This window comes from Orcinus orca, chromosome 13 (assembly GCF_937001465.1).
Source record: "Orcinus orca chromosome 13, mOrcOrc1.1, whole genome shotgun sequence".
NCBI classification, from domain to species: Eukaryota; Metazoa; Chordata; class Mammalia; order Artiodactyla; family Delphinidae; genus Orcinus; species Orcinus orca.
The window spans coordinates 25,597,386-25,621,363 of NC_064571.1; the positions used below are offsets into that span (position 1 = coordinate 25,597,386).

Genomic DNA, 23,978 nt, shown 5'->3' on the forward strand with positions numbered 1-23,978 from the left:
GCTGAGTCATGAGGCGACAGGGGTTCCCAGAGGAGGAATTGCGGTGGCCCAGGACTCAGTGGCCCCAAGAGCCCGAGCCAAGGCGGGATGAAGCAGGGTAGCCCCCAGGCCCTTCCTCCCTCGCCCTGGCTCCCCGAAGCCCCCGGACCAGGTCAGAGTTCACACCAGCAGCTTGCCGGACACGAGAAGCGTCCCGTCCCTCCGAATCCACCGCCACCATAGAGACGACGCACGTACGCACGGCCGTTGGGTGGGGCGAGCAACCCAAACGTGCAGCGCGCAGCGCTGCTGCCAGGTCAACTGTAGGCGGGGCGAGCCCGCCAGCGGCGTGGTTGCCGAGGCGACCGATAGGCGGCAGCAGCAGCGGCGGCGGGACAGGAAAGCAGCTGGATGCCCGGGGCTGGAGCTACAGCTGCGGCGATGACGCACGAAGGCCCGGTGAGCTTTAGCTCAGCTGAGGGTGCCCCAGAGCGGGGATAGACCGTTAAGATCGGTGTCCTGAACCGTGGGCCAGATCTGTGCCACCCGGCGCCCGCCCTCCATGCGGGCATTCAAGATGACCAAGGAAGCCATGTCGGTGCACTAGGGCAGAAAATCTACACCTGCACCACGCCCACTCACAAGCATTTTCACACTTGGAACCTGAGGGAAAGGGGTTAAATGGGTGGTGCAGAGCTCAAGAACAAGAAGTGACTTTGGAAACAGTTAATGCATGTATAATGTTTCTTATACTGAGGTGTACCCATTTGAATGGATAAACCAGAATTAGGCATTGGGGAGAGGTGTTGCTAGATATGATACATTTCGAGAATTTCAGGAGGAAGAAATGGATTAAACAACAATTCTGAGGCTGTACTTGAAAGTCAATTGTTTAAAGCCGTTATCACGGGTGTCACATGAGACGCTGGGTGGGGAAGTCTAAGGAACCAACTCTCCCTACCTGCTCTGCTCTGGCCAAGCCTGGACTGGGCCATGGGCCATTCCCTGGGCTTGCCAAGTGGACTGTTCTCTCTAGCAGAGAGAGGAAATGAGGCTTAAGGGATTTTGAGTTCAGCGTGAGGTTTAGGAAACACCAGAGTTGGGGGAGAATGAATTTTGGGGAACACCATGTATGAGGCAATAAGGGTGGGGATGGGGAGGCAAAGGTTTGGGAAGATTACGTTGGGAGGTAAATTTTAGAAGGAATCAGGTTCAGGGAGACTGTTGTGGGGAAATGAGAGAGCTCCCAAGAATCTGCTACTAAATTCCTATGTCCTTAATATGGATTTTGGGGGGACTAGATTTTTCTTTTTCAGTGGCTTTTTCTTGATTATAAAAGGATACAAAGTCACTGTAGAGAACTTATAAAATGGAGAAGAGTGTAGGAAAGAAACATATCCACTATTACAATTTTTGTGCTTTCCTTTTCTTCAACACATCGGTTTACATATCTGAGATCATACTTGATATGTAATTTTGTATCCTGCTTCTTTCAGTTAACATTACATCATAAGTATTTACCTATGCTATTGTAAATTCTTCCTAAAGACTGCCTTTAATCATTGCATAATAGTCCATCATATAGGTAGCACACAATTAGCCACCTATTCTCTTTTTGTTAGATGTATGTTTTCAATATTCTGCTATTATAAATGACATCACAGGGACTATTTTAGAGAATATATATTTTCATTTCAGAATATGCCTTTGTGTGTGTTCATAAAACTGGAATTGGTACTTTTGAAGGTTGGACAGCTTTTCAAAAGTTTATTAGTCATCAACAGTTCCACTTTTGTGAAATATTATGTCCTTTGCTTATTATCCTTGGAGGTCTTATGATTTTAAAAAATTTTATGCATTTTTAATGTATTGGGGGATATTTATCCTTTTTTAAAATTTGTTGCTCATATTTTTTGTTTAGGAAGCAGGATAAAGTCAAACTCTGGAGTCAGACAGACTGGCATATGAAATATGACCCCACTACTTCCTTGCTCTGTTGTCCTGGGCAAATTCTGTAAAATGGGGATAAAAATAGTATGTAGTCTAAAAAATGTAGGAATTGAATCCATGTATGTGACTGATATACTTTAAGTTCCAGTAAATGAAAACTACTATTATCACCTTCTAATTAGGAATGTTTTTTTTTAAATAAGCAGAGGAAAATTTGACATATATATATATATATATACTTATCTATCCATTTCTTTATTATTTCTTACATTACTTTTATGCTTAGGCAGCTGTTTCTCACCCAGAGATTATATGACAATTTAAACTATTTTCCCCTACATTTTAAAATAACTTTATTTATTTTTGGCTGTGTTGGGTCTTCACTGCTGCGTGCGGGCTTTTCTCCAGTTGCAGCGAGCAGGGGCTACTCTTCGTTGTGGTGCGTGGGCTTCTCATTGCGGTGGCTTCTCTTGTTGCAGAGCATGGGCTCTAGGCGTATGGGCCTCAGTAGTTGCAGCACATGGGCTCAGTAGTTGCAGCGCGTGGGCTCTAGTTGTGGCTTGTGGGATTAGTTGCTCCTCAGCATGTGGGATATTCCCAGACCAGGGATGGAACCCATGTCCCCTGTATTGGCAGGTGGATTCTTAACCACTGCACCACCAGGGAAGTCCTATTGACTTTTCTTTCTCAAGTTCTTGAACTTGCAAGAGTTTTGAACACTTTGAACTAGTGCAAATAGCAAGGACTGTGCAGTTAGAGCTATATATAGCCTGGGTTCACTGTGTAATCCCAAGCAAGTGGAGGTAAACTGCTGTCAGGTTTCAGTTTCTTTGTCTGTAAAATGGGCTAGTGAGCTGTTATGAAAATTAAATCAGCTAGGTCACACACCTGAAAAGCATCTGTCACATGGTAGTCTCTTAGTAAATTATCCCTCTCTAAAGGCTTTCTTTCCTACTAGACCACTTGAGGAAGCTTCCTCCTAGCCCATAACTGCTTCTCCACTCCTTAGTTTCCCACCCTGATTGCCTTGTTCCTTTCCCACAGAGGCAGGTCCGAGACCGCGGGGTGACCCGATCCAAGGCGGAAAAGGCGCGGCCGCCTACGGCTCCGGTGGTGCCGCAGGTGGACATAGTGCCTGGGCGGCTCACTGAGGCTGAGTGGATGGCGCTCACGGCTCTCGAAGAGGGCGAGGAAGTGGTGGGGGACATCTTGGCTGATCTGCTGGCCCGAGTCATGGACTCTGCCTTTCAAGTCTACCTGACTCAACAGGTGGGCCTGGATCCTTGTTCTCCAGACCCATCTCCCCTCTCCCTGACCCCTCCCTGCTGGGCTGAGACCCTTTCTCGCCTCTGCAGTGCATTCCATTCACCATCAGCCAGGCCCGGGAAGCCATGCTGCAGATCACCGAGTGGCGCTTCCTGGCCAGGGACGAGGGAGAATCTGCAGTGGCAGAGGACCCCACATGGGGCGAGGACGAGGAACCCTTGTCTTGCACGACGGATGCCTGGGCTCAGGGATCCGTGCCCGTGCTACACGCGCTGACCTCGGTGGGGCTGGAGGAGACCTTCCAAGGCGAAGTAAGCTCAGCCCCCAGCTACCTACCAGCTGTCACCGCTGCCCCCGCCGCGTCTTCGATCTCCTCAGGGCCTCACTGGACTGCTCCAACCTCCTCTCTACCCTTTCTGACGTCTCACCACTCACCCCTCACCTCCACCCTGGTGCATTTCCCCAGGACCAAGAGAACGTGGACCAGATCCCTTTAGGAAGATCGTGGATGGATACAGGCTCTCAGGAGCGGATGGAATCTTGGGAGCGTCCTCCTGAACTGAGAGTCACCCCGGGCCCCCTACCCACCCCGGTCCTGTTTCAGGAGACAGGGCCCAGGGGTCCTTTAGAGAAACTGGACGACCAGGCGAGGGGCCACCTGTTTGCAGTCGGATCCTTGAACGCGAGCAGCCAACCGTCGAAAGAGATGGCGCCCGCCGGCAGTCCCCACCGTTCTCTGGAGCTGTCCTTGGTAGCCAGCCCTCAGGCCTCTGTCGAGAGGGCACAGCCCCTCAGCTCTCAGTTCTCGCTCGAGGACCTCTACTATTCCCAGCCGCAGCCGTACGCGGTTGGAGACCGGCCGGAGCTCAAGGAGGAGAAGGTGCCCCGCATCCCCTCGGTCGTGTCGGTGTCCGGCCCCTCTGCGGGCGGTCCCACCACGCTCAGCGCCTCCGGGGGGTTCCAGCCGCAGCAGCCCGGGCGCGCCGATGCGCGGCCCAGCGCGCTGCACTACAGAATGGGCCGCAAGGCGGCGATGGCGCGCCTGGACCCAGCGCGGCTGTCGAGCCACTGGGTGCGCCCGCTGGCGGAGGTTCTGGTCCCAGACTCCGAGACGTCCCCCCTGGAAGCCTACCGCGGGCACCAGCGGGGCGAGAAGATCGAGGCCCCAGCCGGACCGCAAGCCTCCGCCCCCAGCGTCCGCGTCTCCCCGTCAGTGTTCTTCCCTATCGCACCTGGCGTTCCTTTCCGAGCCTTGGGCCCCGGCCCCAGCCTCCAATTCCCTACTTTAAGTTTAGGCCTACCGTCGCCAGGTTTTGGTTCAAAGCTGCCCTTCGCTAGTTCCGGGCTCCGTTTTCTTGCCACACACCCGGCGCGCCCCGACGTGGCACGCAGCCCCAGCCCCAGACTATGGCCGGGTGCCAAGTGGCCCAGCGGCTGGGAGGGGGAGGGCGAGTTGCTGGGAGAGCTGTGGGCTGGCCGCACCCGCGTACCTCTGCAGGGCCTGGACCCTGGGGACGGGGAGAGACAGGATCCTCACAAGTGGCTTCATCCCGTGCCCCGAGTTCTCGAGGCCAAGTGCCAGGTGATGCGGAAGCCCGTGTTGCTGCCGGAAGCACTGGAGCTGGCTCCTGGTGTGAGCATGTGGAACCCAGCCACCCAGGTGCTGCTCAGCTCTGCTGAACCTCAAAAGGAGGACAAAGAAGGTGGCACCTCTCCTCCACCCACATAGGTGCCCCAAAGCCCCAGGTGACCGTGGCACAGTTAATGAAGAGCTCAACCCCCAAAATGTGGTCACTCCCCTCCAAGCGCCTGCCCCATTCTGAGCCCTGAACCTCAGGCAGTGTGAAACCTACCTTCCTTCTGTCTGCTTGCCAGAAATAAACACCTGAGTTGCCTTAAGTATTGGCCTGATGTCTGTCAGTTTCTTCCAAGTGTGTGCTCTCGTGAACTGGAGTGGTCTAGAAGAATATAGAACACTGACTCCAGGGAATAATTCCATTACACCCTTAGGAGACCCTGCTTTAGGGCCAAGGTGGCTCCCAGCAGAGGCATTCTGGAGAACCATCCCCATCCCCACAAAGGAGCAGACATAAGGGTTCCAAGTGGGGTCTGCCTCAGTTTGGAGAATTTATAAGAGTCTCCTTCCAGTAGGGGAAGAAGGGGATGACCCCACTTAAGCACAGAGTGATTCGAGACATGAGGAAGTTAATTTCCAGTCCCTGGAGCTCTGTCAGTTCATCTTAGAGTGCAAACCCAAGTTTCACTTGGAGACACATTTGAGCCTATGCAGGGTTTAGGGAAACCTGGACTCTCTTGATCTTTGACTTGGACCAGCAATGGAGTGAGGCAATCAGATAGCTAGGGAAAACAATTTAAGGAGGAATTCACTCTCAGTTTCAAACGGGATGCTCAAGCACACCCACGAGTGAGTGCCTCCTTAAATTTTGTGCCTTATGCTCCACACCAACCTCTTGCCTAGTCCTACTCAGCTTTGACTAGTCCCTCCCCACCCTCCCATGGGCAGCACTTCCAGTGGCAGACCAGACTTCGCTGCTATGTCACTGTGGTCTCTACTCAACACCCCAGTCTGGGGTCCTGGCTCTGTCCTCCTCATTCTGGTCCTCCTGCTTAGACTAAGTGTGCAGGTCTGGCATAAGTTGTATCTTTGGGACCTCCAATGCTGCTCCACGGATTTGACTGGGAAGATAGCAGTGGTGACTGGGGCCAACAGTGGTGAGTGCTCCTCCTGCCCTGTCACTTCACTAAGGGCCTCAGCCTCCAACAGCCCCAACAGGGAGGGCAGGGAGGAGGACCAGCACCCACCGTCAGAACATTTGTCTCCCCCCGCACCCCCCCCCACCACGTTGCCCTTTAGTCACTCCCCAGACTAGCATACTCTGAAGCTGCCCTCCCACAGGCATCGGGAAGGCTGTATCCCAGGAGCTGGCCCGCCGCGGGGCATGTGTGATCCTGGCCTGCCGTAGCCGGGTGCGTGGACAGCGAGCCCTGGCCGAGATACAAGCGGCGTCAAAGAGCAACCGTCTCCTGCTTAGTGAGGTGGACCTGAGCTCTATGAACTCCGTCCGAAGCTTCGCTCAGCGGCTTCTGCAGGAGTATCATGAGATACATCTCCTGGTTAACAATGCTGCAGTCTGTGGTATGTGCCTTGACTGCTTCCCCTAAGCACATTTCAGGAACCTCCTTTCTAGCTCAGGGGCCCCAAAACAGGCATCCTCCAAGCCTAACCTGTACAGACCATGGAAACACTGTAATTCAGACACTATCCTAAAAAGCCTACCTTAAGTTATAGCCTCAAACTTCATCGCCCCCATCTCAACACATCCATGCTCCTGTGGCATTTCTACTGAACCCAATATGTCCTCCCCAGACTTTGTCTCCCTCAGGGTCCTCACTCCATCACCCACCACCTATGTTTTCATCTTCTCCCAGGATTCCCCACTACACTTACCCCAGAGGGCCTTGATCTCACCTTTGCCACCAACTACACTGGACCCTTTCTGCTCACAAATCTGCTCCAAGGTAAGGAAGGAGGGGTGCTTACCTTCTGTGCCACCCCCACTTTTCCATTCTCCCGGCATTTTTGTGCTTACTGTCTCCCATGGTCATCTCCTTTCCCTTGGCACCCAGATGCTTGCTGAGCAATGACCCAGCATATTTTTGCTGTACACAGCAGGGAACCCACCTGGCAACAGTCAGGATTAGGAGGCTGGTAATGGAATCAGTCAGCCCCAGATACAACCAGCAAAAGGATGTAAGATCTACATCCCACCTCTCTTTCCCCCAGCTCTGAGTTCTAGCCAGACTAGTAGAGTCAGTCATCTCAACAAAAGCTTCTTGAGGGTGGTATTAGGCTACTAGAATTAAGGAGGTTTGTATTCTTCCTAGGGAGTGGAGGGATTGGGTGACAGGCACATTCTCCCTAACATTTTCTTTGGCTTGTCTAATAGCCTCTTTAAAAGAAAATTAATTTTTTGGTCAGGTATGACATGTCCAAAGTACAAAAGGGTATGCAGTAGAAAAAAAAAAGACAGAAAGAAAGAAAGAAAAAGTCTCCTCCTCTCTTGGAAAATCAGCTACCCGTTCCCCTCCTGGGAGGCAACTACTATTGCTAGGTCTCATGTACCCTTTAGTGGGTGATTAAATTAGCCCCAACTGGAAAGTGAACAAAGAGCAAGGCCAAACCCTATGCATTTGGTAGGCCAAACCCTACCCATATGCCAGGTCTCATGTACCCTTTAGTGGGTGATTAAATTAGCCCCAACTGGAAAGTGAACAAAGAGCAAGGCCAAACCCTATGCATTTGTAAGTATAAATATTTCCCCCCCTTTCCAAAAATTATAACATGCTACAATACCCTGTCTGTACCTTGCTTAGTAATAGTTTCTTAAACTGCCTTCTCTCCCATCTTCCCTTCTCTAATCTATTCTCCCTTCTGCCACTTCTAAGAAATCACCTTTCATCATATCACTTTCTTGCTTCAAATCCTTTGAAGGAACTCTGTACTTCATATAATAAACTAAACTGCTTCTCTCTCCTTAAAAGACCCTCTGCAGGCTGAGAGTCTCACCTTTGCCTTTCCCAAACCCACACCCTTGTCTCCAGCCAGACAATCTGTATCTCTTGGGCCACACTCTGTTTTTTAATTCTGGCTGTGCTTTTGCACATGTATTTCCCTCTATCTGGAATACGCTTTCCCATCTCTTTAGCCTGTCTAACTTAATTCAGCTGCCAACACTCAGCACAGATATCACTCGTGCTGTGGATCCTGTCCTGACACCTCTGCCTCCCCCAGCCGTCCCCATTTACAGGACTCCCTTAGTCCCTGTACACATCTCTGTTCCTGCACTGCATGAAGATCAGTCTCCAACTAGGCTGTGAGCCCCTTTGGTCTTCATGTCACTATGTCTGCAAGTTTGGAGTTCACTGTCCTCTTTAAGAATAATCTTGTCTCCAACAAATTTTGGCTAAATACCTCCTGCTCTAGTTTTCATTTGTGATTCTTCATTTAAATGGGGGGCTCAAAATAGTTTTAGCATTTTGAAACAATAAGTAAACTCATATGTGACAACTACAATTTTTTTTTCAATAATTTTATTTATTTATTTATTTTGGCTGCTTTGGGTCTTCGTTGCTATGCACAGGCCTTCTCTAGTTGTGGTGAGAGGGGGCTACTCTTCGTTGCAATGCATGGTCTTCTCAGTGCGGTGGCTTCTCTTTGTTACGGAGCACTGGCTCTAGGTGCGCGGGCTTCAGTAGTTGTGGCACACAGGCTCAGTAGTTGTGGCTCGCGGGCTCTAGGGCATAGGCTCAGTAGTTGTGGCGCATGGGCTTAGTTGCTCTGCAGCATGTGGGCTCTTCCTGGACCAGGGCTCAAACCCATGTCCTCTGCATTGGCAGGTGGATTCTTAACCACTTCACCACCAGGGAAGTCCTACAACTTTTGATACTTTATATAATCCAGACTTTTTTCTGTATAGTTAGGAACTCTTTTTTTTTTTAATTTACTTGTACCTGTTCTATTGATAGTAATTTTACTTTCACTCTTTTGGAAGATAGTTAAAATTTTAAAAAACCCACACCTTCCCAAGTATTTCTGCACACATTTCTTTTCCCCCTAAACCTAGCACCCATATGTCCTTAGCACCTAGCGTGGTGTCTGCCATAATACAGGGTCCTAGTGAATAACTGTCGAATGAATAAGTAAAAGAATGAATGTATGAATGTGTGAAAGACAGTTTTCACAGCATTTCGAGCCTCTCCTTCCCCTTCTTAGCCATCAGCAAGATAAAAATATAAACAAGGATTAATTAAATTAGCTCCAGCTGGCAAGTGAAAGAAAAGGCAAAACTCCACTTTTACTTTAGGCAAAAAAAAAACAACCCACTATAATAAAACAAGAGGAAGAGCATTAGGAAAACAGCTAATAAAAATGAAGTCTCAGTTCACATTATGCTGTGCCTCTCCTGGGCACCTGCCTGGGGACCCACTGACTCTCTCCTGAAAGCCTGGGATGGTCCCTGTCCTCCTGGAGTCTCATGGAGAAGCAGGTTGGGGAGTGGGCATGGGAATTTACTCTAGTACTTGTGGTCCTCTCTCTACCCAGGGGCCCTTCAGCGGGCAGGGTCAGCCCGGGTAGTGAATGTGTCTTCCTTCCGGCAAGCACATGGGTACATTGATGAGGAACATCTGATAGGGGCTGGTAGACCTTTGACCTTCAACCAGAACTATGACTGCAGCAAACTTCTTTTGGCCTCATTCACTGGGAAGCTTGCCCAGAGACTGCAAGGGACAGGTAACTGCCTCTGACACCCCCTACTCCTCCACTCCCAACACTACCTCCCAACACTTCCCATCTCATTCCAATATATTCTGGCCATATAATACTCCCAATATCCCCCAAGCCAGCTGTTAATATCCTCCATTTATCATCTGTGCACCCTATGTTTCTCTCAACCCCATCTTCATATCTCCCTTCGTCCTTTTCCAACTCTCTCATCACCTACAACTTCCCTCTCCTCCAACATCATCCATCATGTTCCCCCTCAAGATCACCCAACACTTTCAAATACTTATGTCTCCTTACTGGCTCAGATATCACCGTTCATGTAAGTTACTAAACACTGACTTCCCTGGTACCACCCCCAGGTCTCTTGTCACCTCTACCCGACAGATCTGAAAGGATCCTCCTCCCCTCATTGCACATTGCAGAACGACACTTAACCCTTTCTTCCCAACATCCTCCTCTCACTTCACTTTGTACTGCATGTGTCTCACCCTCTCAGGTGTGACTGTGAACTCTGTGGACCCAGGTGTTGTATACACGAAGATCATGAGGCATTTCTCTTGGCCATATCACTTCCTCTTCTGGCTCCTCAGCTTCTTCTTTAAGGTGGGTAGTGGAGGGTGGGGCAGGGCTCTGCTGCTGAGTGTCCTTTACTCCTCTTCTTCCCCCGTGTCTCTACAGGATAGCAAACAAGGTGCAATCCCAGTCCTCTACCTGTGCTTGGCAAAGGAGCTGGATGGCATTTCTGGAAAACATTTTAACAGTTCCTGTGTGATAACTCTTCCCCCTGAAGCTGCTCGGGATTGTCACGTGGCCCAAAGCCTCTGGAATACCTCAGTCCGACTAACAAACCTAGACAAGGTGGACTGATCTTCTGTGACCCCTGCCCTAACTAGCCACCCTCTCCTTGACTCCCAGCCCTTACTCTGATTATGCCTTCTGTTTGCTGGCTCCAAGGATCAATCTCTTTGTCCAGTATAGTGACCACTTGCTCTTCCTGTTGGTTCAGGGGCGTGAGAGCTCAGATCAGCCAGGGGACAGTTTCAGCTTCTACTTTACTGCTAGTACTTTGATAGAAGTGTTCATGTCTTGGGCACTAGGATCTCCAAACCTACCGAGTCCCATGTTGTGGTAATGGGGAGTAAGACTCCTTTTGGCGGGTATTAGATGTACCAGTAAGAGGGGAAACTTCTACCTGTGCCTCTTGTTTCCTGGCCTTGGGGGAGACGGTACCACATAGTGTCCTCTGGATTAAGGCATATGCCACATCCTGTAGGAGAGCATCCCAACTTCATAGGGTGTTGTCTCCCAGCTGGTACTGTAACTGAACCTACAGGTAACCATTCCACCTTTCTGTCAACCAGCTGCTCCTGGGTGCTGAGTCATGCAATAAGGTCAGTGAATTCTGAGAGTGAGAGTGCATTGCTTCTTTTAAATCTACATAAAGTTTGGAATCAGCTTTTCAACTTTCACATACACAAACCTTGTTGGGATTGCACTACATCTACTTGGGAGGATTGAAGTCTTCACGATAATGAGTTCTAAACATGAGCAAAGTGCACTTTTGTCTATTTAAATCTTCTTAATATCTTTATAAAATTTTGAATAATTTTACCCATAAAGATCTTGCACAAGTTTTATTATATTTAATTCCAGATACCTTACTTTTTATGCTATTGCAAATGGTATTTTAAAATTTGTATGTTAATCATACATCAAGCAACTTTATTAAGTTATCTAATTCTGACAAGTTATCTGTAGACTTTTGGTTTTTCCACATAGAAAATCACACCATCTGGGAATAATATTTATTTCTTCTCTTTCAACTATTATAAATTTTATTTCTTTTCCTAGACCTTAATTGATTTTCTAGTATTAAACCAAACTTGCATTTAAACCAACTTTGTCAGAGTGTTAATTTTGTATACGTGGCTAAATTTAGTATACTCATGTTTTTGCTTGGAACTGTTTATTCATAAATGAGATTGGCCTGTACTGTACTTTTCCTTACTTATATTGCTATTGTCTGGTTTTGCTGTCATGGATAGATTCATTTTATAAAACAAATTGGGAATTTGTGTTAGTCTAGGGACATTATACGAGAAACAGATGCCAATTAATTGAGGATTAAAGGTACAAGAAACTTGCTAGGGCAAATGGCTGTGAGAGAAAGTGGGGAAGAGGCAGGGAGATCCACCAGACTGTGATACAAGTCTGACCCTGAATAAAGGAGAGAAGGTTGGTTGGGAGCATCTTAGAGTGCAGTGGGATGATTTTTCCTTTTTTTTGGCTGCACTGTGCACAGGATCTTACTTCTCCAACCAGGAATCAAACCTGCAGCCCCTACAGTGGAAGCATGGAGTCTTAACCACTGGACACAGGGAAGTCCCAATTTTTCCATTTTTAAACTCCCTCTCTAATATACAATCTACTTCTGTTCTAAAAATTTTAAGTCCCTGCATATTTATTTAACAGCTTTAATCAATATCTTTATTCTTCTTTCAAACAATACATAGAGCTTAGAGTTCTTTAACATTAATCATTCTCTTTGAATTCATATGCTTTTGTAACCCAATATTTTAATTATATTGTTATTTCATTAATTTCACAAATCAGATATTTTGTTATTTTAAATAGTTGATATTTGTATGGATTTACCCATACGTTTAGTATTTTCTTTGCTCACTCTTCCTTCTTGTGTCTCAGATCTTCCATCTGGGATTATTTTCCTTCTACCCTGAAGTACATCCTTTAGAAGTTCCTTTCATGAGGATTTGCGGTAGACAGAATTCTAAGATGGCTCCCAAGATCCCTACCCACTTGTGTACACATTCTCTATAATCTCTTCCCCCTGGGTGTGAGCAGATCTCATGAACATGATAGAATTTTACTTCTGTGATTATGTTATATATTGGGTTAATGGGATTTGCTGATGTAATTAAAGTCTATAACCATTTGGCTTTGTGTGCGTGTGACTGAACAATATTTATTCGTCTACCATACTTTTCTTCACATCTTTCTACATTTGAGTTCCTCAAAGCTTTCCATGGTCTGTGTCATTCATTAATTTATTCATTAAATGATCTTAAATATAATGAACTTAATTTATTAAATGAATAAATTAATGGAGTATCAACTGATCCAGGCATTGTTCTACAGTAATGAGTAGAACAGATAAACATCCATGAATTCAAGAAGTGTATATTCTAGTGGAGTAAGGGAGATAATAAAAATATATGGTAAAATTACATAGCACTCATATGATGCTATGGACACAAGTGAAGCAAGAAAGGAAAGGAGTGCCATGATGAGGGGCCCAGTTTGAAATTTTAGATAGGTTGGTGAGTTAAAGACTCAAGTAACCAATTGGCTTTGAGATAATCAAAGGGGAGTTTATTTTGGGTGGATCTGGCCTAATCAGGTGAGCCCTTTAAAAGGGTTCAGATAGAAGTCAGAGAGATTCTCCTGTTTATCATGAAGAAGCAAACTGCCACATTGTGGAGAAGGCCACGTGGACTCTAGTAGTTGAGTCTTCGGTTCTACGGTTGCAAGGAGCTGAATTTTGCCAATAACCAGTGAGCTTAGAAGAGGACCTGGAGCTCAGATGAGATTGCAGACCTGGATGACACCTTGATTTTGGCCTGGTGAGATCCTGAGCAGAGGACCCAGCTAACCTGTACCCAGACTCATTAGAAACTGTGAGATAATACATGTTTTCTTTTAAGCCAATGAGTTTGTAATAATTTGTTATGCAGCAGTAGACTACTAATACAGGATTTAGTGATAGCAAACTTCTTCAGTGTTGTTTGAAATGTCTTTATTGTACCTTCATTGTTTTTAAACTTCAATAGAAGTACAGTTGATTTAAAATGTTTCAGGTGTATGGGCTTCCCTGGTGGCGCAGTGGTTAAGAATCCTCCTGCCAATGCAGGGGACAGAGGTTCGAGCCCTGGTCCGGGAGGATCCCACATGCCGCGGAGCAACTAAGCCCGTGCGCCACAACTACTCAGCCTGTGCTCTAGAGCCCGCGAGCCACAACTACTGAGCCCACGCACTGCAACTACTGAAGCCCACATGCCTAGAGCCTGTGCTCCGCAACAAGAGAAGCCACCGCAATGAGAAGCCCGCACACAGCAACGAAGACTCAACCCAGCCATAAATAAATAAATAAAGTGAACTGGGACATACCTTCAATGTTGGTACATTTCAAATTCCATTTTCCCCTCACCTTTCCCCAAATAACCAGTTAAGGAATTTAGCGTTTTTCCTATGTATGGGAAGATGCAAGAGTCTGGGCTCACTGAAATCATTTCTTTGATATGCACCACACCTATCTTAGCCTGTATCCTGTATTTTCACATCCTGAGTGTCCTCAGGGCTCACCATAGGGAGTGGCTGCAGTCTGATGGCTGCTAGATGGCAGGTATTCTTCTTCCTGAGTTTCCTCAGGGTTCACCAGCTCAAGTTGGAGGGCTGCAATCGCCGATGACTGATCCTCTCCTCTTGGTCGGGAATCTGACCAATATTTGGGAGACATTTCACGATCAAATTTTGTCCCACGGTGCTGGGAGGCTCATCCCAGGTCAGGCAAAGATTCTTGATATGCCACTCCAGGTGCTAATTTTTGGATTAGGCCCTATTGATAATTAAAGATTCTCTGGATCCTCTAATTATGATCCAGGAGACATTTTCCCTTGTTGCTTCTTCCCATACCTAGAATCATATTATTACAATTATTTTATGTTATAAAAGTGATTTATTTTCTTAAGATGTTTAGCCATAGAAGTTTTGTTTTGAGGCCTGGTTACACACTGGGTACTGCAAGAGACAACAATCTTATAAAATAGGATATAAGTAATGCAGCTAGTAGCAATGACAAAGACATAGTGCTGCAGGGAGACACAAAGCACAAACAGTTTGGAAATAAAGAACAAATTCAAACAATGATTAACATAATATCAAGTCCACAGGACAGCCTGCTGGAGACAAAAAATTCTGGCAGGATCAGGTAGAGAGAAAAAGATAAACGTTTCGTCTTTGTTTACAAAGGCATACTTTATCAACCTGTTGTAGGTCATCGCATAAGAGAAAAGGTTTTTCTGAAAAACAAAGATTAAAGTCAGTATATTTCCCAAAGTCATAAATCATATCTGCCATGTTTTCAGTCTCATGTAATTAATTCCCATTGATCTGGATGAAATAATCAGGTTTCCCATTAGTTTTGTCATATGTTACCCAGTCCAGTGATATTATCTAAAGGCTATCAGAAACTTATATTTCTTAAAAAATTCCTTTTTATCAGTCTTCTTGAAGATCTTCATTTTGTAAAAGCATCAGGACAAAACTTAAAAATAGCATGGTTAAAGATTTGAGTACAATGTAATTAGCAGGAAACTTGGATATAACATTTTAGAATAACTAGTATTATGATTGATAACATATCAGGACATAGCAGATATTAGGGATTCCATATAAATTTTGGAATATCTATAAAAATGACATTTATGCATACACCATAACCTAAGGTTCAACTCCAATCACTTGACAATGTTTTTGAAGTAATTTAACATACCAAATAAAATTAGTTTGACATCTCTCTCTGAGATGTCTCAGAGATGTTCTTTTGAAGTATCTCAGAGTCAACTGGAGGCTAAAAAGCTTTATTCAGATTTTGATATTTAGGAAGTTTGTTAAAAATATCAAAAAGGGGGCTTCCCTGGTGGTGCAGTGGTTGAGAGTCCGCCTGCCGATGCAGGGGACACGGGTTCGTGCCCCGGTCCGTGGAGATCCCACATGCCGCGGAGCGGCTAGGCCCGTAAGCCATGGCCGCTGAGCCTGCGCTCCACAACAGGAGAGGCCACAACAGTAAGAGGCCCGCGTACCGCAAAAAAAAAAAAAAAAAAAAGATACACAAAAATATCAGAAAGGTTTTAAAACACAACAGGATCATAGGTCACTGAGAAACAGTACTTATTCATTTAACCAAAGTCACAAAACGATTAAAAGAAAACAAATACGGATCACCTAAGGGCACAGAAACTTATATAATCTGTTATCAAAAGGAGCACTTCTAACAGAGAGAGAGAGAGATCAAATTCCAGTCTTGTATTAGCTTACTTAACAAAATCCACCTACTTAGGTAACTTAATCGAAATTTAGTTAATCCTGGCCATGTATAAAACTTTCTCAGTAAAATGTAATTCCATTCCTCATACCTTCTTAACTGAAAACACACATTCTACCATTTTGAAATGTTTCATTATTTTCAGTAGCTTTAATTATATATTTAAATTAGAGTCCCCGACTCTTAAAAACCTTAATTTCCAATGACAACCAAGAGGCAAGTAATAGTTACCAAAATCTGGAGAAACTATTTTAGATGATTTTTAAGACATAATTATTCTTATAGCTTACCTAAAAGATCTTATTTCATTTATATTTACTTTAATTTCATCATATCAAGTTATTTTTCTTGCTGACAAATTTGCAACAGATGTAACAAGATTTCATTTAACTTTTATTAAACCTAGGTGCAGTGAAAGTACTATATATAATGCTGATGGCTCTAAAGACATGTCTGTATTAATTAGATCAACAAACTTAAACATTAATACCAGGTATTAATTTCATACTAAATATTTCCCAGTTCACGTGAACCTGAAACTCATTTAGCTTAATTTCTCTTGTATTTAGAATTGTTTGGTTTGTAAGCACTTACTTTTCTTTAAGCCAATTAAATAGGGCTCATTTACAGATTAACCTCAGCAGTGTTATCCAAAGACAGAAACACATACAAACACACAAACAAACAGAGAGACATCATAGTTCTCATTTCAAAAGTTCAGCCCTGAGTCAGGTACAGCAATGTAAAACCCATAGGTTTACAAAAGAGGTTGCATTAAAGTTGGGTTTCTGGCAGACGGAACAAATCAAGCTCACTTGTCTAGCTGGCTAAACCCTTTCTACTAATATTTATGGAAAACAAGTCAAGTTCTAAATTACTGTACCCTCTTTTTCAAAATTTGCATTTTAAAAAGATGGCAGAGATAAGGGTTTTTGAGAAAACCAGATAGGACACTTGTATATAGGCAAGATACAGGCAAGTTTCTCCTAGGATGACTTTGTTTCCCCTTTGTTTAATATTTACAAGCCTCTTAAGATCACCCATATTTATTAGAAAATCTATCAACTTGTTCCCCACTGTCAATGTTACCTGGGGCTCCTGTGGGGAAATCAGAATAGCAAGCCTCAAGTCCAAGGGAGTGTCCTGGCCTCTTACAAGATATTGGGACAAGGGAAATTGCCCTGCTGCAGAAGTGGCTCCCAGTCCAAATTGGGTGCCCTGTCGGGTCTTAGATGGTGATACTAAACCAGGTTCCTGTGTCCCGGGTGTTACCATAGAAACTTCTGTATGATCCCCTTGGGTAGGGGAAACAGGAGGCAGTGAATATGTTGGTGGCATGGTGGGGGGGCAGTTGGAACAACTGCTGGTTCATCCTGCTTGGCCACTGGGGGAGCTGGATAGGCTGGACGGGGGTTTAAGTTTTGAAATAACATGTCCCCACTCTCATTTTTTTCTCTTCCCTTGTAGAACAGGTTTTCCCTTGGGTTTTCTTTCAGACTGCTGCACCATAAGGTGGCAGCCCTCTGACTCCTTTTCCTCCTGATGCAATAGCATAAATGCTGCTACATATGGAATCTCATCTCTTTTCCCTGTTCTTTTGCAGAACATTTCTAACTGCGAGATTGTATAATAATTGAGTGAGCCATTCAGGGGCCATCGTTCTTCTGATCCTAACATATATTGGGTCCACACCCTATTACAATAGTACATCATGTCTTTCTTAGTCATAGGCTCACGGCTATGTTTTGCCCATTTATATAATATATTCCCCAAAGGGCTCTCCTTTAGGATAGATGGAGTATTTTCCACTTTTAAAAGTTTGATGACACCAAGACACAGAAGACGCCAACAAATTCCAACACAAAAGGTACAAGTTCTAGCATCGATGCACACAAAACCAAGACAAAACCAACGAACTAGTTCCCAGATCGGGTAGACTTACCCTACAAAACCAATGAACTAGTTCCCAGGGAACCAGTTCCCAGAATCGGGCAGAGTCTAACAACAATTCCCCCCTCCAGCAGGGTACCTCAACCAGATTGGCTTGTCCTGTAAAGGAAAAGCCCAGATTGAGGGGGGAATATGTTCCTGGCGTGCACGCCGGAGCGACTTTCCCTCCAAATCGAATCGAGTCCGTTGACTCGCAGCACCAAATTGAAGTTTGTCGGTTCCTTGCTTCAATTGCCAAGTGCTGGGATAACCAGTGCCGCTTCAGGGAATTTTGAAGGGAAGATCCTCAGGACAAATGGTCCTGGCAGCTGCTAGGGCCTTGCCTCAATATTCCCTGACCGGGGCTGGCTAGACACGAGCAAGGCTCCTGGTTGGCTCGCTAAATTTGTTGCCGAGTCCAAGCTCACTCTGCTCTCCGCACGACAGGCCAATGAATCGAAGACGAGGTGTTGAGGTAAGGAATACGACTTTATTCGGAAAGCCGGCAGACCGGGAAGATGGCAGACTAGTCTCCGATAAACCATCTTATCTGGGTCTGGATGCCAGTTTCTTTTATAGAATCAGAGAGGGAGAGGCAGTGAGGAAGTAAAGTAAAAGGGCCATTAGTCTTGTAAAACATCTCCTGGAATGACCAGCCTCAGTGAGGTGATATGTTAATTTCTTTTTTCTTGCAGCCATTCACAGGTGGGCAGGGTTTCCTGAGGCAGGTCATTATGCATGATTATAATAACAAAAGCAACGAAAATCAAAGGTTAAAGTCAAAGAAACAGATCCAACGTGGAGTCCGATTTAGCTCTTCCCTGTCACACACTTAAAAAATGAGATGAAGTGGGATTCCCTCCTTTTTAAAAATGTTTTTAGAGCTACTAAAAAACTTGCATTTACACAATAGTTGGTAAAAATATTCCTCTGGATTGTACAAGAAGGGAGACAGGGACCACTGATAGGACCGGGTGTTTGATATTAATCAGACTTGGCTTCTTTCTTTCCTGCTTCATCAGAGGCTGGCCTCTCCTCATTTTTATTTTCTCCGTTTTCTGCAGGTAAGTCTTCTTTAGTCTCTTGGTGAGCCACTTCAGCCTGTTTTCCCTTTGCTCCCTTTTCCCCTTTGTTTGCACATTTTTGCCTGAAGATTTATCCTTTCCTTCCACCTTTTTGGCTTCATTTCCACTTTTGCAGAAGCTGTTTTAGCCAACAGCATCGCTGGTCTCCTCTTGGGCTCCTCCTTCTCCGCCACTCGGCAGAGCTGACCTTCCTCTTGGACAGACACCATGGCAGCGGGGCAGGCGCGTGCTGGGTGCCTGCGGGCCACAGCATGCCGCGAATCTTCACGAAGCTGGGTTGCCTGGCTGTGATGCCAAAATCTTGGCTTTCTGTGCACCAATGCCGAAAAGAAATACGGAGACGGAGTTTTGAAGGAGAAAAAGTAGCTTTATTCTTTGCTAGGCAAAAGGGGGAACACAGCAGGCTAGAGTCTCAAGAACTGTGCCCCCGCCCCGCCACTGGGAAAGGTTTTTATAGCTTGGGGCTCGTGGTCTGGGATAGGTGATAAGGCTCAAAATAATTAAGGTCTTGCATTTCTTTTCTTCTGCAAATTTATGGCCAAAGCTAGCATCAGGCAGCTGAGCAACCGGATCTGGTGTCCCTGAAGTTATCAGCTGTGACCTTCTTTCGGAAATGAAGAGTGCTGCAAGGGTGTGTAGGAGAAGAAATGCCAGGTGCAAAGGGTAATTCATATGGGGGTCAGAGAGTAATTGGCTTTGCTAAGGACAAGTCTAGCTACACGTGTTTATGAGTAGTAACAGCTAAAGAATAACCAAGATTGCTTAACACTTTCAGGCCTGGTTATGCTGTTTCCCCAACCTGTTCATTGTTTACTTATTTTCCTTGTTTATCCAAAAAGAAAAGTCTCATTTCTATTTTTACTGCAACAAATACCCCACTGCTAGTTCATTCCCTCCACATCAATGAAGGAAGGGAAATGGGCCTTGCATTCTTGTCTGGCTGAGGATAAACTTCAGTTTTGCTCCATTTGACAAGCACCAGCTATCCAGCCCAGGGGCCCATCTATCTCCTACTTCAGCCGCTGCCACTTCTGCCACCCATGTTTTCTTTTTTTTTAATTAAAAAATGCCAAAGTCCATTACGTAAATTTGCATAAGGGCATGAGAATGCCTGAATCCCCATATGATGGATAATACTGAATAGCAGCAAATTTTTATTTTTTCCTTAAGCTACCTGACGAAGGATGGTTTACTAGTATTGTTTTAATTAACAGCTTAGCACTCAGAAGCGTAGCCACCCTCTGGGGAAGCCCTTTGCTTAACGCAAAGGAATCCTCAGGCTCCTCTCTGGGCTGTCTACCCTCTGCCTGCAGAGGTCGCTGGCCACCGCTCGCCTCTCTCCTGTGGTCCTAATCGGCTTCCCGTGTACAGTGCGCACGCGCTTATTTCGCTCCAGGTGTCCAGCTTTGTGCCTGATCGAAGTCTTCTCGGCCGCGCTCAGCGCGCAGTATTTAACCCGGGCTGGTCTTCGGGGAAGAGTAGCGTTTTCCCCCGACCCAGAGCGCCTCTGGGCCTCAGCGGCTAGAGGGCCTGGGACGGGCCTACAGGGGTCGGGCGGCACGGCGGGCAGCCCATGCGGGCGGGGCGGGCCCCCGCTAGGGCTTGGGCGTCGGTCTTCGGTGGGGCCCGGAGCCGGGCGCGGAGCCCCTGACAGGACAGGTACGGAGGCGGCGACCCTGGAAACTGCCTCCTCCCCCACCGTGTTCGCGAGGCTCCTGGCTGTGCTCTGGGGACTCGGCGCTCGCCTAGGGCGCGGCCGGGAGCCGGGTGTGCGGGGCGGGGGTCGGCAGGGGTGGGCCGCGGCGGGGGTGGGCGGCCCCTGCGTCTGGGCTGGTCCGACCCACCTGAGCTCTTCAGCCTGCCGGTGTGGTGTGCTCCCGGGGTCGAGTGATTGCGTCTCCGAATTCCTCCGGAACTGCAAGGGTTCCCCTCCTTTCCTGGGAGCATCCAAGGCACCCCTGAACCCACTCCAAGCTACAGGTTTCCTGTGGGGCACACGGTTGAGAAGTTGTGTCAAACAGAAAAACAGGCAAACAAACAAAAAACAAAGCGGACTCAAGGTGGGGGGCCTGGATATGCGTTTGGTGTGTCAGTCTCCAATTCCTGGCGTCCGCCTTAACTGGCAGGCTCACCCTTGAGCAGTCATCTTAGCGCATCCCGACAGCTAAATCACACAGGTGAAGAACTCCGGTATTTTTTAAGAGGCGGTGAAAAAAAGAAAAAAAAAAAAAAGAGGCGGTGATTTAGAAACTTACTCTCACTTATTACAGTGTGGAGAGCAGCAAGCCCGTCTTGACCACTTACTAATCCAGTATGCTTAATGTACTGAGAGTCAAGGAGCTATGAGGTGGAGATTGAAGTTCTTTAGCTAATGTATGGGCGAAGCCCAAGGCCCGGGGATGTTAGCGATAGTAGTTAAGGATAACTTTTTTTTCAAAGACAGTTTGTGCTCAAATATGTTCAGAAACTTCATGGTTAAAGTTTTCTCTACTACAGAATATTTTGGAACTTTCAGTATGCTACTGATATTTTTATCACGAATTTCCTACTGGAAGTATAGTATCGAGAGTTCCCCAGATTTGAACGGAAAATACTGTTTTTCTTGGGTGTTACCTCTGTTTAACATACAAAACAGTTTGGGAAATGGAGTTCCAGAATTAGAAACTCAAGGTTTGGAAGGGGCAGTGTAGGTCAGTGCTTTTTGAACTTTAATGCTACATACACAAAATCTGTTCAAGTACAGATTTTGGTTAGTTCTGTATTTTTAACAAGTTCCCGGGTGATGGTGATGCTGCCAGTGCATGGACCACACACACTTCGAGTAGCAAGGGTTTTCACTGGATTGAAAGAGACCATGTTCTGTTCCCTGCTCTCCAGAGCAAGCTGTGCTGCCTTGAATGATCACTTCCCCTGTCCAGACCTATAAAATAGGAGACTGGACTAGAAGATCTCTCAGGTTTCCTTCAGACCTAAAATGTTGTGATTCTAGTCCAGTTACCCTTGTGATAATTGAATTACATCTAAAATATCCTTGCCCTGTGGCCAGTTTGGGCTTGAACATTTCTAGTAATGGGGAATTTACTGCATGTAAGGCATCCCATTTCATCGTGGGATAGCTCAATAAGGAAGTTTTTCATATTGCTAAAATACATCTCTATAACTTCCATCCTGTTGGTCCTAGGTTATCTCTTAGAATCAAACAGAAAAAAAAGTATAATCCCTCTTTAAAAGATGACTCTTGGAAATTCCCTGGCGGTCCAGTGGTTAGGACTTGGTGCTTTCACTGCCAGGCCCTGGGTTCAATCCCGGGTCAGGGAACTAAGATCCCACAAGCTGCGTGGCATGGTGGAAGAAAAAAAAAAAAAAAAGACTCTTAAAGTGTGAGATGACAGTGTTTCTACCAAGTTTTCCCCAAACTGAATTATCCTTTATTCTTCCATGACATTGTTTCAAATTTCTGTCTCATAAATTTAGTCCTTCTGTGTGGAGTGTAGTGGGGCTGTAGCTGGACTTTGAAGGATGGGTGGGGCTTGCAAAACTAGGGAAAGCATCCTAAGCAGCTGACAGTGGTCCAGAGATGACACTGCGTACGTCAGATCCAGAATTTTTTGATTCAAGTAAGAAACGGTGTGTCAGTGAAAGATTTTGGGCAAAGCAATGTTTTAGAGTGTGTAGTTGTCTTACTGTGGTGTATAATGTGGTTGGAAATGGAGAAGGAGAGAGGCAGGGAGCCAGATATGCTTCACATATCAGTAAACAGGGCTTAGGTTGATAATAGCAATGCCTTCTATTTATGTATAACATTTTACAGATTACAGAACCTTTCACAGACAACCTTTCCTGTGAGGTAGGCAGAGCAGCTGTTACCCAGTTTATAGATGAGGCACCAAAGAGAGTAAATGATTTGCCTTAATTCTCAAAGCTGTTACATGGCAGACCAAAGTGATGACAGTGGTAATGAAAGAGAAAGGAAGAATGCAGGAGGCAATACTGAGGAAGAATTGATAAGTTGGGCCTGAATGCACATGAGGTTACAAAGGAAAAGAAGTTGTTAGGGAGGAGTCAAAATAGTTGGGAAAATCATAATACATGATCGACAACTGCCATAGGTTGTACTTGCTCGGATCTATCATTGTTAGTGGCTGTTTGGAGTTATAGGTCGGGAGGGATTGTGGTAGAGGATTCTTAGGTTGTTTAGCCTGTCTATTGGTACTGGGTGGTGTGTGGGCCTTGGGTTAGCTGTCCCATACCAAGGGAATTGAGAACTGGATCCTCAGTGTCCTCTGAGAAGGTAAATGCTGAGCAATTGACTGATTCAAATCTATCTTAGGGTCCTTGCCATCCTGGAGTCTCTGAATTTTGTTTTATATAATTTTTGTTTTGAAGTTCCAGCTAATATTAGTTGTACTTGGCTGATGGACAAATTGGCTATCCAGTCTGACCTCCCCAAGCTCCCACATATCCACTGAGGGTTTCACTGAAGCAGAGACTGGACCCTTGCCACTCTGAAGCCATGCTAAAGCTATTTTCCCAAAAGATCTGCACTTCCCCTAGAGCCTAGAGGTGTCCCCCCCACCCTGCCTCTCTTCTCTCTCTCTCTCTCTCTCTCTCTCATCCTTTTACCCTGGAAGCATATGAGGTTGTGATTTTTTGTCACTACCAAATTCCATAGGACCTGGAGCTGTCCCTGCACTTTTAGTTTCTTAGGCTCCTATCTGGTGAGTAAAGAGCTACATCTCTTGGGGTGTATGTGCGCCTGACTGTTGTACTTCCCCCATGGTGTCTCTGGGAAACCTGTCAGAACCAGTTTATATCCCTAGAGCCTGGTGTTGGTATAGGCTTCTATTCAACATTGAGTGTCTTCTGTGTTCAGTGCTTAGGATACTGAGATGAATAAAAATTCTGTGCCCTGGAGGAATTCACGATGGGATAAGGGAGACGATATTGTAAGTAAAATGGGATCTTGTAATAGAGATATTTCCAAAGTGTTGGGCAGAGGAGGGAATGACTAGCTCCACATGGAGACATCAGGGGAATATTCAGGAAAGAGGTGATAAGTAAGTTGAGTCTTGAAGATGAAGAGAGAGACTTGGTGACGTTTGCAACATTTGCAGAGGCATAAGATAGATAGATCCAAGTGGCTGGAATCTAAGAGAACTTTGGGATCAAAGGAGAGGTGATTGATGAGATTAGATTCATAATGAGGCCAGGTTTTTAATGGCCTGTAGTTTTGTTCTAAGGTTCAATTTTGTGGGAGGAAAGCCATTGGAGGTTTTTAGGCAGGGAGGTGATGTGGTTATATTTTGGAAAGCTAATTGTGGAAATAGACTGAAAGGGGAGA

The 23,978-nt window shown here is 45.8% G+C and overlaps 3 protein-coding genes and 1 long non-coding RNA gene across 5 annotated transcripts in view; 3 read left to right on the forward strand and 1 right to left on the reverse strand.

Annotated features, from left to right (window-relative positions):
* Positions 1-305: 305 nt before the first annotated feature.
* C13H2orf81 (chromosome 13 C2orf81 homolog) lies at positions 306-5,047 on the forward strand. Its single transcript, XM_033400555.2, is given in 4 exon segments — positions 306-438; positions 2,974-3,198; positions 3,285-3,623; positions 3,626-5,047. Coding segments are annotated over 4 exon segments (1,911 nt in total). The 5' UTR covers positions 306-390; the 3' UTR covers positions 4,925-5,047.
* A 683-nt stretch (positions 5,048-5,730) lies between these two features.
* Positions 5,731-11,391, forward strand: LOC101272700 (retinol dehydrogenase 12). Its single transcript, XM_004277097.3, has 6 exons — positions 5,731-5,928; positions 6,113-6,352; positions 6,646-6,735; positions 9,320-9,508; positions 9,999-10,105; positions 10,181-11,391. Exons 1-6 carry the CDS (start codon positions 5,751-5,753, stop codon positions 10,367-10,369), a joined length of 993 nt encoding a protein of 330 aa, XP_004277145.3. The 5' UTR covers positions 5,731-5,750; the 3' UTR covers positions 10,370-11,391.
* A 6,631-nt stretch (positions 11,392-18,022) lies between these two features.
* Positions 18,023-21,435, reverse strand: LOC117195601 (uncharacterized). Its single transcript, XR_004475352.2, has 2 exons — positions 20,482-21,435; positions 18,023-19,260 (listed from the first exon to the last, which is right to left on the reverse strand). It is a non-coding gene; the product is annotated as an uncharacterized LOC117195601 (long non-coding RNA).
* Positions 20,076-23,978, forward strand: part of DCTN1 (dynactin subunit 1) — a 30,331-nt gene continuing 26,428 nt past the window's right edge. The window contains exon 1 of one of the 2 annotated variants that reach the window (XM_049695753.1): positions 20,076-20,296. The gene's annotated coding sequence lies outside the window, so the exon portion shown is untranslated. The remainder of the gene's footprint in view (positions 20,297-23,978) is intronic. The other variant, XM_004277095.4, reaches the window with a different exon arrangement.